General features: G+C 57.3%; 2 protein-coding genes across 5 annotated transcripts in view; one reads left to right on the forward strand and one right to left on the reverse strand.

Annotated features, from left to right (window-relative positions):
* Positions 1–16,099, forward strand: Zbtb7b (zinc finger and BTB domain containing 7B). 3 transcript variants are annotated; one of them, XM_048455436.3, is made up of 4 exons: positions 1–46; positions 201–299; positions 12,349–13,520; positions 13,821–16,099. In XM_048455436.3, exons 3-4 carry the CDS (start codon positions 12,355–12,357, stop codon positions 14,281–14,283), a joined length of 1,629 nt encoding a protein of 542 aa, XP_048311393.1. In that variant the 5' UTR covers positions 1–46; positions 201–299; positions 12,349–12,354; the 3' UTR covers positions 14,284–16,099. The 3 variants fall into 3 exon arrangements, with proteins under 3 accessions (XP_048311393.1, XP_048311383.1, XP_048311403.1); XM_048455426.3 differs by lacking the exon at positions 1–46 and having other exon boundaries at positions 92–299; XM_048455446.3 differs by lacking the exons at positions 1–46; positions 201–299 and adding an exon at positions 5,593–6,160.
* Dcst2 (DC-STAMP domain containing 2) overlaps positions 16,096–17,423 on the reverse strand; it is a 12,802-nt gene continuing 11,474 nt past the window's right edge. For both annotated transcript variants that reach the window (XM_087897342.1, XM_087897341.1), the window contains one exon: positions 16,096–16,304. In XM_087897342.1, the coding sequence (XP_087753468.1) occupies positions 16,124–16,304 (181 nt within the window). In that variant the 3' untranslated portion in view covers positions 16,096–16,123. The remainder of the gene's footprint in view (positions 16,305–17,423) is intronic.

The raw sequence follows: 17,423 nt of genomic DNA on the forward strand, positions 1-17,423 counted from the left end.
GGATGGGGGGAAAGCAAGCGGGAGGACAGGTGAGACAGCAGGACAGGTGAGGCGGGCCCTGGGGGGGGCGGGTGGGAGCCAGGTGAATGTACGGCTCTCCGCGGCCAAGGGGGGGCGGGCAGCAGGAGGAGGCAAAGGGTGGCGGAGGAGGAGCCCCCCAGCAACGAGCGGCGAGCCACTGACCGCGGCCTTCTGACCAGGACCGGAGCAGGGCCCCAAGCCCCCGGGCCTGGCGGGGGACGCGCTTCTTCCCACACTCTGCATCTGCAGCCCCAGCGAGAGGACCCGACGGCTGAGAGGTAAGTGAACCCTACTTTTTGTCCCTTGGCTCGGGGTCCACTAGACTCGAGCGTACTGCAGTGTCCTTCGTGCGTCCTGTGAGACCCCTGTACACACACACACCAGATTTCAAACAGTCGCATTCCCTATAGCTTTCCTAGGTCTTTGGAATTGGTTTTTAACTTGGAGGAAAGGTAGAGAACTACAGCCTCCCCCCAACTCTGGGCGGAGGGTCTCCAGAAACTTTCTTTGCACTTCTAACATCAGACAGACTGTGAGCTACGGGATGGAGAGGGGGTGAGCTGCGCTGAACTTCTCCCAGTCGCCTCCGTGACTTTAGGGGGAAGACCCCAAGCCCGACCGAACGGAGGGAATGGAAACGCTGACGGACTCTAACTAGGACAACTCGTGCCCCCCCCCGCTCCGCGCCCCCCTGGCGCGGTGGGCTGGACCCAGGCCAGTGGCATGGGAGCTGGGGGGCGGCGGGAGGAACCGCGACTCGGGGGGAAAGTTACCGGCTGGACTATTCGGTTTCTTGCGCTTCCAGAGCCGCGTCGTCTCTCCAGCGGTAGTGCGGCTCGGCAGAACGACCCCTCTGCCCCTCCCGCTCCGCAATCACATTCCCTTCTCTCAAGCTGCAGCCCCACCGCCACCTTTTCAAAGTCAGCCTTTGCTCTCACAACTCCTCCAGCTCGCGGGTGGGTGATAAGAACTCTACCTACCACCGTTTTGCCGCCGGCGCCGGCGCACCTGCCCTAACCAGAGCGGGGGTCGCCGTGTGGTAGAAACCTAGCGCGCGCCGCTGGCAGAGGGTGGCCATTCAAAGGGGTGGGGGGCGCTGCTTTCCATTCCCAGCTTTCTCTCCCCTCCTCCCACCCCACCCAAGTAAGAGAGCGACGTGTCCTGGCCAGAGCGAGGGGGGGTGGGAGTGGGGGGGCAGCGTGGGCAGCGGGTTGTGCCCGGACACGTGCCTGCCCAGGCGCCCCGGCCCTGCTAGTGTTTGGAGAGAGGGCGGGTCCCCTGCCCCCCGCCCCGCACATCCCCCATGTATCAAAGGGCGGCTGAGACGTGGTGAGACCTCGGGGCGCCCTGGGGGGCGGGGGGTAAGGCGGGGAGCCTGGGTCCGGAGCAGGGGAGGGGCAGAGGCGCCGGTGCTAGCTGACCCACAGGAAACGAGCACTGCTGACCTAGTTTGGGACACCGGAAGTGGGTGCTGGGGAGAGGGGGAGACCGGCAAGCTGTCCTGGCTTCCGGGCCAGGTGGAGGGCGTTCTTGAATTGACCCCCGCCCGAATGCTTTGGAGACCCCTAGCTGCAGCTGAGAATGGGAATGAGTCAGCGCAGCTATTTCTTCTTGCCCCAACTTATTCCTAGAGAAGGGGACCGTTTATCAAGGGTTGGGGGAGCCAGATTGGGAAGTGAGGAGTTAAACCAAGATAGGAACTCTCTGTTCCCCAAGGGAGTGTGTGTTTGGGGGGGGCGCTAAGGCCTGGAGGATTATGGGGTTGCGTTTTGCTACCCCACACACACCAACTGGTTTGGTCACCCCTGTACCCTCCTGGCACTGTTTATAGAGCTGGCATGGAGTGGACATTAGATTGGGAAGAGATACTGGGCATAAGTATTGTGCTGGGCTGGAGAAGGGCATATTTGTGACTGGGTTTGGATGGTAGTTAGTTTTCCTCAGTGGCAACTGGGGAGAAGGACAGGGGGCTCCCCCTGGAGCAGCTGATGAAACAGGGAGAAATCTCTGCCAGTGCTTCTTGTCCCTGGCCCCCGGGACCCCAGCTCCCCCAGCGTGCCTCTGTTACATGGTTGCTGTAGGCACGCTGCTGCCTGCTGACACCCCCAGACACTGTCCCCTCCCTTGGGCACCCCCCCCAGCCTGGGGTCAGGAAGGGGTTAATATTGCCAGAAAGGGGCTCTGGGGAAGAAAGCAGTGCCCACTAGGCTCAGGTGAAGAAGACAAGCCTGCTCTAATGGGCCCTTCTCACCGCTACTCAATCCAGGTGATATGGCCCCAGTGTCCGGGAGACAGGTGCTGCCCTCTTCCCCTTCCCCATGGTGCTCCCTGGCACCCACCGCCCCCAGCTCCTCCTTGGCCTAGTGCCTGCCCCAGGAGGGCGCGGCGGGCAGCGGGGGCTGGGCTAACAATGCACCATCGGGCCCTTTGTGTGCTTGCACTTGGCACCCTGGGGAAGAGTGGGGGAGGGGACCCAGCAGGCAGGGGGGGTGGAGCACCTCTGGGGTGGGGACAGTGAAGGCTTGGGGAGAGAAGCCGAGAGTGAAAACAGGTGGGGAGGAAAGGGAAGTAGGTCAGATAGAGTGCTGGCCCCCCATTCCAGGCCAAGGGTAAGATGAATGAGATCCTGCATGGCATCATGTTGGTACCCGAGGCCCAACCCAGGAGTGGACATTGGGGTCAGAAGTTACTAGCCCTACAGACTGCTCAGGTATAGGAGGCAAGGCCCTCTTCTAGATGGCTGAGAGGCCCAGTTCTTTTGGCACAAGGCCAAGGACCTGAGATGGGGAATAAATGGGCTCCAGGCAGGGCAGTGCCCTCTGATAGAAGCCTCTGGGCCTGCTTCAGGGCTTCCTGCCTCCAGCTTGCTTGGCTCTCTGACCTTCCTGAGAGTTAAGACAGCCCTGCCACCAGGCCTTGGGGCTTGTGCCTGTTTTGGCCTAGGGCTGAAAGGAGGGTGGGGGAGGAAGGTGGAGACAGGCAGATGGATAGGACCCTGGCATGGGGTGTGCCTGCTCTGGCCTCTCCCCCTCCTGCTGAGTAAACTCGTGAGTAAACTTGACGTTTTGCCCGGACAGTTTGAAGTTGCCTTGCTGCCCCCCCCTCCAGTCCTGCCAACACAGAAGCGGCCAGGTGCCAATGCAGGCCTGGGGGACTGGGGAGAAGGGGACAGAATGACTTGGGTCCACCACCATTAAGGACTGGAAGACCAAGAAAGACCCCACTACCACCACTTAGCCAAGCTCAGGCCTTGGCAGTAATCTTGAGGCCTGTCAGTATTTGTCACAGAACTTTGGGACACTCAGGAAAAAAAAGTGTCTTCAAAGCCCTTCTCTTGCCCATCTCAACCAGGGAAAGATCCCAGTGGTCGCCTGTCTCCCAGAGGCCATAGTTTATGCCGATAGGTCACTAGTCCAGGAGGAAATCTTTAGCAAATGCCTCAGTGAGGCCAGAGAAGGCTTCCCTCTTCTGGCCCATAGCCTGAGACGGGTGGAAGCAGGTGGCACAGGGACATTAGCTCACTCCTCCCTGAGGCTTCTGGCTGCTGTGGTCTCGGTCCTGCCATTGCGCTGACCTCACACCTGGGCCTTCCCCGCAGCTGCCTTCACTGTACTTGCCATGAGGCCCAACCCCTCTCCTAGCTTTCCTAGGACTATCGGGGCTTCCTAACCAGCAAATGCTATAGCACATCCAGAGTTTGAGGGTGCCCTTGGCAAAAGAGGGCTGTGACAGAAAAATGGAGCTAACACCCCACACACACACACACACCAGGTTAATTCAATACCACTGAACATCACTAATTCCTCTTCTGCCTTCCCAGGTCACCAGAATGGCAGGAGAAATGTCTTCCCAGTCTATGCCACGCCTCAGAGTGGGGCTCCCCCAAGAACTTGCTTTCGACTTCATGTCTCTGGCTTCAATTTCCTTCCTGTTTCCACCCCCCCCAGCTCCTCCCCACCCATATGCCCCTTTCAACAGACATCCTCTCGACCTTCCTTCCTTCTTTCTTCCCCCTTTGCCTGGAATAAGGGGGTCTTCTCTCCCCACCATGAATCTCCTAGCCTGTTTTACTCTTAAATAGTATTGCCCTTGGAGAGGTCCATGACCATTCTCTCCCTAACCTACCCACTAAGCTCTTGGGAAGAGAACCCAGGGCCCCTTAAGGGAACTACAACTCCCAAGGTACGTGTAAAACAGTTGTGGTGCACACTGGGAGTTGTAGTCCTCTTTGAGCTCTCAATTTGGTTGAGTCTGAAAGTGTTTCTGGGTAAGGGTAAAGTCGGTACTGGGATGGGTTGCAATGTAGAGACCCCACTGTGTTCTCCTTACTGTGTTCTTACCTTTACATTCCCATATAACACCACGTATTGACATGCACCTCTCATGCTAAGACATACTACCCATCCTCACCTTAGGATGAGCCCCACCCAGGAGATGCCCACACCCTGCCCTGATGCCCCTGGCAGGGGAAATGAGGGGCCCCATGAACTCCTCCTTTGCCCCCCTGCCCTCCAGGCTAGTTCCCTCCCTTTATGGGGATCAAAGGGCAGGGAACAGCCCCACCCTGCTCCCTCACAAGCTCTAGGCATTAGACTGGGGCTCTTAGGAATTGCAGGGACTTTGGTGCCCAAGCATTTGCAGGGGGAGTGCTGGAAGATTGGCGCCTGGTGACAGGAGAGACGCTGGTCCCCACCTTGGGGCGTGGATCCCTCAGTAACTGCTCATAGGTCTATTCGTGTTCTGTATCAGCCCTGAGCAATATGCTTCCTCTTAAGGAGGTGGCTTAAGGACAGGGTCCTGGGCTTATCTATAGGACCTCAGGGGCCTGGGCCCGCCTGCCTGGCACCAAGGCCTAGAAGTGACCCTCCCCCACCCCAGGCCCACAGTTGGCATAGGGCACTGCGAGCAGGGGGTAGGAGGGAGAGGCGGGCAGGACTGCCAGCATCCTGGTGGGTAGCTGCCAGCCAGGCCGGGAGCCGGTGAGGAGCAGCAGGCCAGCGGCACTGAGCCAGCAGCTGTTGGGGGTAGCAGGGAGGGGGTATCTTAGGGGACATTTCTGTGATTCTCTGAGCCTACCAGGACCTGGGATGGCCTACTCTCTGGAGGACACTGGGGTATCTTTCATTCCAAGAGTAAGAAATTCCAGGAGTTGCATGACATTCTGTGGCCACTCATCTCCTCTCAGAGCTTTCCTGAGTTGCCCCTCAGGCCCAGGCGGGTCCCACCCAACCAGCCAGGGGAGCAGTAGCTTGCGCAAGGGGTGGGGCTAGGAGCTTCCCAGCAGATGCCCCCTCCCAGCTCCTTCCTCTTTCGGTGCCTACAGCTCCCCCAATATGTCTACCCCTCCTCAGCCAGCTCTGTCCCCCTGGTCACTGGGGTCCTGGCATGAGTGCTGCCCCCTGGCCTGGTTGGCAGGACTGGCGCCCTGGCGAGGAACTGTGGTATGTGAGTGGGTTTGGGGTGAGGCTATGAGGAGGGCGGGTGCCGCCTTGCCCAGCCCCTGAGGGCCCCAGCCTGGTACAAGGTGAAGAGAATCCGGACAGCTCCCAGCAAGGGGCAAGGGCTTACTAGGGTCTGGAGGGTCTCCTTATGGTCCCTTAATCCCACATACCCCGAGGGGCTGGGACCTGGGCACCTGTCACCCTTGGCACTGACTGTCCAGAGTTCCCCTCCTCCCAATTTGGCCACTGCTGTCTTCTGTCCCCTCCCCTCCCTTCTTCCTTCTCCTGGTCCCACCTCCAGCAACCTCTCCCATTGCTCCTCCTCACCTCTGTCCTCCTGGACTGGCCTAGCTCCTACCTTTCCTGCCCCTCACCTTTTTCCCCTTTTAGGACTGAGCAAGGACAGGCGGGGGTAGGGACAGCTGGGGCTTTGGGCACTGCAGGCAGACTCTGGGCCCTCTCCCACGCTGCCAGCTCTTCTGTAACCCCTCCCTCCAAGCTGGGGGAGGGGGACAGCACCCAGAGGGTTAAGGCTGTAGGGGGAGGGACTGGGCCAGGTCGTGGGCGGCCCCTTTGAAGGAGGGAGCTGGAGTGGGGGAACAGACACCCTGCCCCCCCCAGTTATCCCTCCCCCACCCTCCCAACGTGCTGCCCCCAGGGACCAGGAGGAGTTGCCGGCAAGGCCCCTCAGCGTTCAGGTGAGTAGGCCCTGCTCTGGCTCAGGAGGTCAGGCCCCAGGGGAGGCTCGGAGGCCTAGAATTGGCCAAGGGTCAGAGGAGGGCTGAGAAACAGGCTAGGAAGGGGGTGCCCAGGTCTCACTGGAGGCTTTAGGGAAGAGGTGCTGAGACGCTGGAGTGTGGGAAGGCTTCAGAGTCTAAGGGACCCAAGAGGACCAAGAAAGGCAGAAGAAGGGTTCCGCGGAAGCTTGCTTGCTGGGCCGGGTCAGGAGGCTGGACAGGCCAACAGGGAGCTGGGCTCCGGGGACCCGGCTGGGGTGTCTTCTGAGGCTTGGGGGGGCTCAGGTTTCTGCCTGCGGCTAAGCGGGTGTGGAGTTACCAGCCAGCTTGGTTACCCAGCCAAAGATATGGCTGGGGGGAGGGGGATACAAGGTAGACCCTGGCACTTTGAGCAGTCTCCTTAGCCCTAAGAAGAGCTGGCACTGGCTAGCTGGACTCTGCTGGGAACCCTGATGACCAGGGTCTGTCCGGTGAATGGTTACCTGGCTTAGGGTGGCCACTTTCTGGGGAAAGTCCAGTAGCTTCAGGGCTGGAAACTCTGACGGGCAGAGAGGCACTTGCTGTCCCCCTAACCCCACATCCGCTCTCTCTACGCACCCTACCTCTCCCACCTCTTTTCTCCAAGTGGCTCCTAAATTTTGGTCCTCTGCTTCCTTCACAAGGCAGGTGTGGGTACCCAAAATTAAACCATTTCTTTATTAAGACCAGGCTTTGTGGAACAAGCCCTGGTCTTGATTTGGCTCTTCGGCCGTGTCTACCATGCACAGGCTTGGAGGGACACTTGGCGCGTGGCTGATGCCGGGCTCAGGAGAGAAGCGATGGGAGAGGGGAAGAAATCTCTGAGAATGGTTCCTAGCAGCAGTCTGTGGAACATGCATGGGAGAGACAAGAAAGCCGGTCAGACCTGAGGAAGGGAACCCAGGTTCAATCCTGTGCTGGGAAGACGAGGCCACAGACAGTGGAAAGAAGGCTGAAAGACTAAAAGAGAGGCCCAAACAAGGAAGGCTGAGAGTCAGGGGCTGCCTGTGAGCTGGGGTCCCCAGAGGTGGAGATGTGAGGCTGGGGAAGCGGCACCCCATTCCTTCCTCCGCCATCTTTATCTCGTTCCATTCTCCTTGATGGGCTAAAGGGCCATATGCTAGAGAGAAAAGGAGCATGGTGGTAACCCTCAAATCAGGAGCCCTGCACCAGGATCGGGACCTAGTGGGAGCTTAACCCCCACAGCACCGGGAAGCAGCCAACTCCCCTTGCCTCCTTCCCCCTTCGTGGCTTGCGGTCTCTCTTCCCCGCCTTGGCCCCCAGGAAGTGTGAGTGCTGGGGGTGGTGAGGTTAGGAGGGGGGAAGCGTCACATGGGGGATGGGGAAGATATGTACAAGTTTAGAGGGGCTGCAGAGGAGAGCTCCTTTAGGTGTCTTGGGCATCCCTGGACCCAGGACCTGTCTTTTGGCCCTGTCTGTGTAAGTTCTTCCAGTCCTCCAGTGACATGTGGCTCAGCCGCCTCACCTGCCTGAAACTGAGCAGTTAAGACGTCAGTGACCCTTTGGCCCCAGAAAGGTTGGAGGGAATCATGGAATAAGGATTCCTGGGTCCCCGAGAACTTTGAACTGTCTGTCCAATTTTCCCTATCCTTCTGGTCCAGCCACAGGCCAAAGCCCTAGCTTCGTGCAAACTGCGCTCCAAAAAAACAGGAAGAGAACCTGAGGCTGGAGCTGGGGTTAGGGGGTGGGGGCAGAAAGGAGAAAGAAGGGGGAGGGGTGACCAGCCCAGGCACCAGGAGCACTGGGCTTGGGTCTCAGTCATCCTTAGCCGGAAGGTGTTTCAGCCTGGTCCTCACCCTCTTGGCCTCCGAGCTGCTGCTCCAGAAAATGCCGATCCAGATCCCTCTCTGGTTCCCTGGCAGAGAAGGGGCCTTGGAATGGGGGCGGGGTGGGGGGTGATGCTCTGTGCATCTGTGTATCAGCCTGCATCTATTTTCTACGCCACTAATCCTGGTTCTGTCGGCTGCCCCCCACACTAAGCCTCAGTCCCCTAATCCCCAAGGTGGGAAGAAGGGGGAGCCAGCTTTACTTGGCTGCCCCATTCAGGGCCTCCTATGCCTGCCCTTCAGCTGGCTCAGACCCGCATGATTGGCCCTGGAGCCCCTCAGCCCTAGTCTGGAAGCTGCCTAAGGTCAGCACCTGGAAGATTCTAGCTGCCTTTGTCTTCCCAAGTAGGCCAGCACCCTCTGCATTTGGTTGTCTGGTAGACACTCTCTAGCAGGTGCCTCTCGGTACTGACGGGTAGGTGATAGGGACTCCCATCTTTGTCACCCTTTACCATGTCACCCTCAAGTTTTCCCCCACCAAAGATGGTGCAGGCTTGACACAGGGCCTGGTTTCAAGAAAGCTGCCCACTGGCCTGGCCGGTCTAGCAGGCCTGACAATGAGGGGAGCCTGGGGGGGTGGCAAGAAAGAGGGGAGTGATGGGGCGGGGCCCCCAGTACTTTCCCCTACCAGGCAAACAGACCAAACAGACCTTGCCTGGTTCCCTGGCACAGCTGCCCCCCCAACCACCACACACACCCATGCCCACAAGGTCTTAGCAAGAGGGGGCATGCCAGACTGGGTGGGGATGGGCTGCCTACATGGGGCGTCTCAAGGGGACTGGGCCCTCTGGGATACAGATGTGGGAAGGGTGCCCAAGGTGGGGTGGGCACACTGGCACCAGTGCCCCACCTTGGCAGAAAGAAGGGGAGGCCTCCACCCCACCAACTCCTCCCATATGATAGAGCTAGGAGTGCCCCCTTGGCCTGGTTGGCACCATCATAGTTCCAGGTGGCACCTCAGTTGGTATGGGTGCCAGGGCTAGGGGATTTCCCAGAACACCCTCTCCTCCGCTGTATGCCATCTGCCTCTCTAGTCCTTCCTCGATACCTTGTGGCCATAGGCATTGGATATGGGCCTAAGGAACTAAACACCCACCCTTGCCCAAGCCCTGTGTGAGTTGGTGGTGAACCACTCGGACCTGTGCCCTGATAGCAAGATCAGCCAATCAGTGCACCTGCCATACCAAGTTGCCATGGAGATCAGCCCTGGGGTGGGAGAAAGGAGACGGGTTTACCAACGGGAATAGGTGGAGTGGGTAGGGAAGGAGGGTGAAGGATGGGTTGAGCCATGTGTCTCCAGGTGCCCAGCTCAGCCAATGGGCAGCAAGGATAGCTCCACCCGTGCCCCTTAGCAGGAACATGATGCACTTGGGCCCAGGAGGGTGCCCACTGCTGTTTAAGTGAAGCCACTGCTGCTGCTTCTACTCTTTTTTTTAAAAAATATTTATTTATTTATTATGTATACAATATTCTGTCTGTGTGTACGTCTGCAGGCTAGAAGAGGGCACCAGACCTCATTACAGATAGTTGTGAGCCACCATGTGGTTGCTGGGATTTGAACTCAGGACCTTTGAAAGAGCAGACAATGATCTTAACCACTGAGCCATCTCTCCAGCCCCCGCTTCTACTCTTGGTACCCACCTGATTTTGTTTATTCTTAAGTCCTGGGGCCTTTCTAACCATATGTAAAGTACTGGGAGGGGAGAGGACTCGTGTGGAGGAGAAGTGATCTGGGGGCTTAAGGTGGGGACAGGTGAGCTATCTAAGGGTTCCCAGGTGTCGCTTCCAAGCAGACAAGTGGCTCCCGTTCACTTCATGCAGGCGCTCCATCTTTGCAGTGAAGGTGGCCAGCAAGTCGGCCAGTGTGATAGTGTAATTGTTATATCCTGAAGAGGAAATGTGTAGCCCCTGACTTCCACCCCACCCCCCAAAGGTCTTTCCCATAGATGGCTAGGGTTGACCAGCTGTTGGAATGTCGGGGAGGATACTGACAAAATATCAGAGGGACTTGCCCTAAGGATTGTCGCCTTTACCTAAGGACTAAGCCTCCTTGCAAAGGAAGTGACTTGTCCAAGGTCAGGCAGCTCCCTGGCTCCCTCAGGGTGCTTTCATTGGGGAGGAGGAGGCTGACCCGTCTCCCTGCAGTCCTCCTAGCAGGGCCTGTAGCAGGACCGTGCGCACTGGAATCTGCCCTGAGGCTGAACTACTGACTGAGCCCTACTGTGTGTCAGGCCTTCTGCCACACCTGGCCTCACTTACCCCTCACAACCCCTGGAGTCAGCTGGAATTATCCAGTATCTAGATGAGGAAAGAGGCTCAGAGATAAAATCACTTGCTTAAGACCAAAGCTAAGAATTCAAACTCAAGCCTAGTTGAGCCCAGCTCTGTCCAAGCCCAGGTCTCCAGTCTTTATTAGCTCTAGGCCAGTGGTTCTCAACCTTCCTAACGCTGAGACCCTTTAAAAGTTCTTCACCTTGTGGGGACCCCAGCCATAAGATTCTTCACAACTGTGGTTTAATGCAAATGTCTGTGTTTCCCCGAGGTCTTAGGTGACCCCTGTAAAAGTGCTGCCCGCTGGTATCCAGAGGAGATGAGACTCACAGGTTGAGAACCAATGTTCTAGACTAAACCTGTCAGCGCTGATGGGCTAGGCTTTTGCAGCTTCTCTTCTCAGCCCCTGTTTGTTTGTTTGTTGTTTTGTTTTGTTTGAGACAGAGTCTCTCTAGCTCTGACTGTCCTGGAACTTAATTTTGCTGACCTCGAACTCACAGAGATCCACCTGCTTCTGCCTCCCAAGGCTGGGATTTAAGGTGTTTGCCACCATGCCTGGTATCCCCAACCCCTTCTTGTATAACAGAAAAGTATTGACCAGACCACTGACTGAGCCCTTACTGTGTACTAGGCACTGTGCCACACCTGGTACACCGGCCCCTCACCACAGAGACTTAATTGTTCAAGGTCATTCAACTAGGCCACTCCAACCCTTGCCCTCCCCACCCCTGTGGATGGTGAAACACTAAGGTTGCCTCTGGAGAGGCAGGGTCCTCTGGAACGGGGGAGAGAGATGGTACAGTTTAAGGGGGAGGGCAGGGGTGGGACTTGGCCTTTCAGCAGCAGGGGTGATGCTTATCTGGGGGGGCAGGAAGTACCTGCGCCAGTGACACCCCAGCATCGGGTAGCTGCTCCTTGGCCATGAGGGAGGATGTGGGGAGCGGGGATCTTGAAGGAAAGATGAACTTTGGGTGGCTTTCTGGGGGCGGGGGCATAAGGAGGAAGAGGATGACTCTTTTTCATTTGCTTTTTGAGACAGAGTTTCTCTGTGTAGTCCTGGCTGTCCTAGAATTCACTCTGTAGACCAGGCTGGCCCTGAACTCACAGAGATCTGCCCGCCTCTACCCCCTGGGATTAAAGACCTGAGCAGCCCCATCTGACGAGGATGGTTCCTTTTGTTTGTAGGGTATGCTTGTGACAGAACCGAGACATGCCTTACCTGACAACTTTGGTGTGTTATCATTCTGAAGTCTCCTTGGCCTCTACCAGAGCTACCAGGAGGTTCTACCAGAGACCATTCCCCAGTTTGCAGATAAGCAAGATGAAGCCAGCCAGTGCCACCATGTCCTTCTAGTTCTTCTACTCAGTTTTTCTGAGGCCTAAACCAGGACCCCAGTGTCCTACCTCCCAGTCCAGTACTGGTTTTTTGGGTTTTTTTTTTTTGTGTTTTGTTTTGTTTTGTTTTGTTTTGTTTTTTGTTTTTGTTTTTTGAGACAGGCTTTCTTTGTAGCTATGAAGCCTGTCTTGGAGCTTGCTGTAGACCAGGCTGGCCTCAAACTCACAGAGATCCACCTGCCTCTGTCTCCTGAGTGCTGGGATTAAAGGTGTGCGCCACCACTGCCCGACTTCTTAAGGTTCTTAAGAATAGAGGAATAGGGAGGGTGAAGTGGAAGTCTGTCTAGAAACTAACAGAAAGGCAGGACTGCCCAGAAGCAGACTAAAGCAGTACAAGACTTCGGAAGGTGAGGTGGGGCTGGGGCTGCCGGGTGGCACTACTCGCTTGGCACTTCACCTGGAAGCAAGTTGCTTCATCTGTCCAAACAGCAGTTCCTTTGTACTTGACGTGGAAGGAGGTCACACTTTGGAAGGGTATGGGATACTAGCAAACATAAGGCACTTAAAAGAGTGGCCAGTATGGGCCCTCCTCCAGTAGGAGAGCCAGCATTGGAAAGGGTTCCCCAGCTCCCATACAGAAATAAGTGCTCTAACCTCACCCTCTCCTTGACCCTGCAGGAGAAGATGGGGAGCCCTGAAGATGACTTGATTGGAATTCCATTCCCAGACCACAGCAGTGAGCTCCTGAGCTGCCTCAATGAGCAGCGCCAGCTGGGCCATCTGTGCGACCTCACCATCAGGACGCAGGGGCTGGAGTACCGCACCCACAGGGCTGTGTTAGCCGCTTGCAGCCACTACTTCAAGAAGCTCTTCACCGAGGGTGGGGGGAGCGCGGTGATGGGAACAGGAGGAGGTGGCGGGACGGCTGCTGGAGGAGCAGGGGCCGGTGTGTGTGAGCTGGACTTTGTAGGGCCAGAGGCCCTGGGTGCCCTGCTTGAATTTGCCTATACAGCCACACTGACCACGAGCAGCGCCAACATGCCAGCCGTCCTTCAAGCTGCCCGGCTATTGGAAATCCCCTGTGTTATTGCTGCCTGCATGGAGATTCTACAAGGCAGTGGGCTAGAAGCCCCTAGCCCAGATGAGGATGACTGTGAGCGAGCCCGACAGTACCTGGAGGCTTTTGCCACTGCCACCACCACAGCCTCAGCTTCGGGAGTGCCCAATGGTGAAGACAGCCCTCCACAGGTGCCCCTCCTCTTACCACCACCGCCACCTCGACCTGTTGCCCGCCGCAGCCGCAAGCCCCGAAAAGCTTTTCTTCAAACCAAGGGGGCCCGAGCAAACCATCTGGTCCCTGAGACGCCCACCATACTCGCCCATCCCTTGACCTACGAAGAAGAAGGGGTGGTCAGTAGAGTGGGCAACAGTGGAAGCAGTGGGCTTGGGGACAGCTACAGTCCTCCCACGGGTGCTGCCTCACCTCCTGAGGGGCCCCTGAACTATGAGGTCTGTGAGGGTGAGGAAGAAGAGGAGGAGCTGGTATATCCCCCAGCCTATGGGCTAACACAGAGCAATGAGCCCTCACTATCACCAGAGGAGCTGGGCTCAGATGAAGATACCATCGATCCTGACCTGATGGCCTACCTAAGTTCCCTGCACCAGGACGCCCTGGCACCAGGCCTGGATGGCCAAGACAAGCTGGTGCGTAAACGCCGTTCACAGATGCCCCAAGAGTGCCCAGTGTGTCACAAGATAATCCATGGAGCAGGCAAACTGCCACGCCACATGAGGACCCATACCGGTGAGAAGCCCTTTGCCTGTGAGGTCTGCGGCGTCCGCTTCACCAGGTGAGCACCAAGTGGGGCCCAGGGCCCAGTGTGGTGGGTATGGGATCTGAGTGACCGCAGATGGTTCTAGTGGGGACCAGAACGAGCTGGGAGGCCAAAAGAGGCAACCAGAGGGGATGTCTGCAAACTGTCTAGTGCCCAAGAAGGTTGCCTGGGAACAGAGGAGCAGGTGGTGCAGGGCCCACTAAGCTAGGAGCCAATCAGAAAGAGTATCCTGGGACAGTGATGGGGAAAGAGCAGGGAGGAATGAGAGCAGGACGAGGCCTGACCGGTGCCACCCCATCCCCCTGCTCGCACCAGGAATGACAAGCTGAAGATCCACATGCGGAAGCACACAGGAGAGCGCCCCTATTCGTGCCCACACTGCCCAGCCCGCTTCCTGCATAGCTACGACCTCAAGAACCACATGCACCTGCACACTGGGGACCGGCCCTATGAGTGCCACCTGTGCCACAAGGCTTTCGCCAAGGAGGACCACCTGCAGCGCCATCTCAAGGGCCAGAACTGCCTGGAGGTGCGCACCCGAAGGCGCCGCAAGGATGATGCGCCACCGCACTACCCACCCCCCTCGACCACCGCCCCATCCCCTGCTGGCCTTGACCTCTCCAATGGCCACCTGGACACCTTCCGCCTCACTCTGGCCCGATTCTGGGAGCAGTCAGCCCCCACAGGACCCCCAGTCACTACGCAAGGGCCCCCTGAGGAGGAGGAGGAGGGGACACCTGCCACACCACAGGCTGAAAGTGCCATGGAGTCCTCTTAAAAGAGGGATGAATGGCCAGGCTGGAACAGCACAATGCCTGGGATGCCATGTCACACAATGGGGAGCACATAAGACAAGTGATCAGGGATCCTGAGCCTCGTTGGCATCAGAATCAATCCCCTTCTCCCCCAGAGCCTTCATTCCAATTCCAAGCTGAGGTTTTGGGGCACAAGCTCTCTAGATTGGGGTGATCACCCAAGGCGTTATATATGAAATATCTATGTGTGTGTATCTGTATGTCACATACACTGCACATATATATATATTTACACACACAGTAAAGGTAGGGTCCCTGTCCCCAGCTGCTACTGGGGAATTGAAGCAATAATCTATCTTTGATTTGTGGGGTCCCACTTCGGCTATGCGGGTTTCTAGGAGACTGGGGCTTGGGACCAAAGCCTTGCCGCACTCCCATGCCCCCTGGGTTTTGGTTGTGTGTGAGGGGGTGGACTGCCCCTCCCTTCCGAGACCCCTCCTTCCTGGTTTCTGTTCCCTTTTCCTGGCAGTAAATTATGCAAAGGGGGGTGGCAAAGGAAGGGTAAGTGGGGGTAACATGGTAGAAGCTTGAAAGATTGGGGTGCGGGGAGGGGGGAGACTGGGCCTGTAAGGACGGAGCCATCCCAGTCCCCCCCCCCCAGTTCCAATGCTGAGTCATGGGGTCCTGGAGAAGGGGGCAGGGTGGCTTGATTGGTTCGCCCGCCCCTGGGGGTAGCAGAAGGGCTCCTCCCAGCTAAGGGAGCTCTCCACCTCTCCCCTCCCGCGTCCCGGGGCAGGGAATGTTTTGTTCCTGGCGCTCCCTCCCTGGGGCCAGAGGGCAGGGCGGGCCGGGCGTCTTACCCTCTTCTCCTCCCCACCTCCCCGCCCAGGTGCAAGCCGGAGCCGCCTCTGCTGCTTGCTGCCCCTGACTCACGCCGCCCCCGGGCTGGCAGGCGCTGGGTGTGGGTTGGGGTGAGGGGTTGAGGTAGCCTTGCAGGGAGCGGGCGAGCCGGCGCCATCTGGTGGCCATGCCCTGTAAGGGTGAGCGCCCCCCAACGACCACTTTCAGTGAGCTAGTGTCACACCCAGCCATCCTGGCCTGTGAACGGGTGCCCCCTTGCCAACACGGTAGCTAAGCAGCTCACTTGCTCCTGGGAAAAGTGAGCTGAGGAGCAGACCTAGGGGAAAGGAGTCCATTCCTTAGACCTTGCCTGTCGCTCTTAGGACTGAGTCCACCCCCATTCTGTATATAGCCTCTTCTGATGGTCTTGTTGAAATCCAATTTCACATTTTAAACTACCAATTCTCCTGGGGTGGAGAAGAATCTTCACCCTACCCCTTCCTTGCTGGGTGCTGGACCCCCATTGCGGCCTGGGCTCTGCCTTGCACTATTCCCCTACCCCCTTTGGCCTGGTGGCCCTTCCCCCTCCTTAAAAGGGGCAGGTTCAGGGGCCCGGTGCTTTCCTCTCCCCATACACCTCCATGCCCATTTGCACAGCTGCCCAGGTACCCCCAACAGTGGGGAGGGGTCAAACAGGGAGGGGTGGCGGGACCAGTCCCTGTATCTATTTAAAAAGTGATGATGTAATATATTAGAAGGGAGGTCAGGAGCCCTGGGCCTCATCTTAGCATTTCAGGTGATAGGGGAGCCCAGGGCTGGAGAAACCTGGGGCTTAGTCCCAGAGAGTGGGGGCACTGTGACCTCCACTCTCTCTACTTGCGGCTTTCCCACTCAGTGCCTTAGTGGGGGAAACCGTTTCCCCCTCCCCATCCCCCTCATCTCCCCCTGCCCCCACCTCGGGTGTAAGTGATGGAAGAAAGAATAATAATTTAAGATTCATATTTGTGTCCACTTTTGGTTCCTTTATTTTGGGGGTAAGTGGGAGGGGTCAGGAAGTTCTGAGGCTGCAGAGGAGTCTGCTTTGGGGGCAGTGGATTTCTGAAGTAGTCCCTGGGGTTCGGGGGACAAGGGAAGGTCTGCAAACTGATGAGCTCCCTGGAGGGGCTGCAGGGGCTTCTCAGGCGTTTTCCCTTTGTCCCGGTCACTAGGAGGAGAGGAAGACCTGGTGAGCTCAGAGCTGCTGGCAGGCGGCCTTAACCACCGGCCCTGTTCAGCTTCGCTTGGTTTTTGGCTGTTTTTCAAAGCAGGGTTACTCTGTAGCTCTGGCTGTCCTAGAACTCATTCTGTAGACCTGGCTGGTTTTGAATTCACAGAGATCCACCTGCCTCTGCCTTCACGTGCTGGCTTTGCCAGTGCTCTTCACAGTTAAGGAGGACATAGCTAGAACACCATCCCCAACCCAGCCAGGGTGCAGCCATTGTACTCCTCAGAGGCGATCATCTCAGTTACTGAAGATGCCTCCATTCTCTTCTCATCCTGCCCTCTGACCCATCCAGAAAAAAGTCTTCAACCTTCAAACTCAAAACTATGTGGTGAGCCTTCAGGAAGCCAAGAGAGAACAATCCCTACACACTCAGGCCTACAGCGTTAAGAACCTGTCACCAAAGACAAAAAACAAAAACAACCCTCTGACCAGGCACACAGGAGCAGCTCCCCCATCAGCCCCAACGCCCCCCCCCCCCGTCACCTGCCTTAACCCTACCTGGGGACCCCTCACCCTCCCATGACCCTGGCCAGCTTCTATGCACACTCCTTCCGCCAGCCGGCATCACAGCCTCCACCACCCACTCTGAAAACTGCCACTTCAGCCAACTCTGCTCTCTGAGAAGGTGCCTTTGCCTCCTCCCTAGAGAAAAGTGAGCTGGAGCAGGCTGGACTGTTCTGAAGGCTCTCCATTCTTCAGTCTCCTCTCAGCCCACTCGGACGCACCTCACCCACATTCTCCTGGCCTACCTCAGCACGCTCTCTTCCTGCATCCCAGTCCAGACCTAGGGTTGAACCCCAGACCTTATGGGTGCCCAACAGGTGCTCGGCCACTACATCCCTAGGCTCCCAGAAGGGCTGGGATTAAAGGTGTGTGTCCCTCTGGCTTAATATGTGTACTTACTTTTAGAATGATCTTACTATATGGTCTAGGCTGGCCTCTCTTCCATGTCCTACATTTGCTAGGATATAAAAACATCTTTTGGTGTGGTATCCCTTATTGTAAAGCCAGTTCTTGATCACCGAGTCATGCATGGTGGCACATGACTTCTCCTCTATG

This window comes from Myodes glareolus, chromosome 17, assembly GCF_982192425.1.
Source record: "Myodes glareolus chromosome 17, mMyoGla1.1, whole genome shotgun sequence".
NCBI classification, from domain to species: domain Eukaryota; kingdom Metazoa; phylum Chordata; class Mammalia; order Rodentia; family Cricetidae; genus Myodes; species Myodes glareolus.

Coding starts and splice junctions, on each gene's coding strand:
- Zbtb7b (XM_048455436.3), top strand. CDS start 12,355: ATGGGGAGCCCTGAAGATGACTTGATTGGAATTCCATTCCCAGACCAC. Junction 13,521..13,820: donor TGCGGCGTCCGCTTCACCAG/GTGAGCACCAAG, acceptor TGCTCGCACCAG/GAATGACAAGCTGAAGATCC.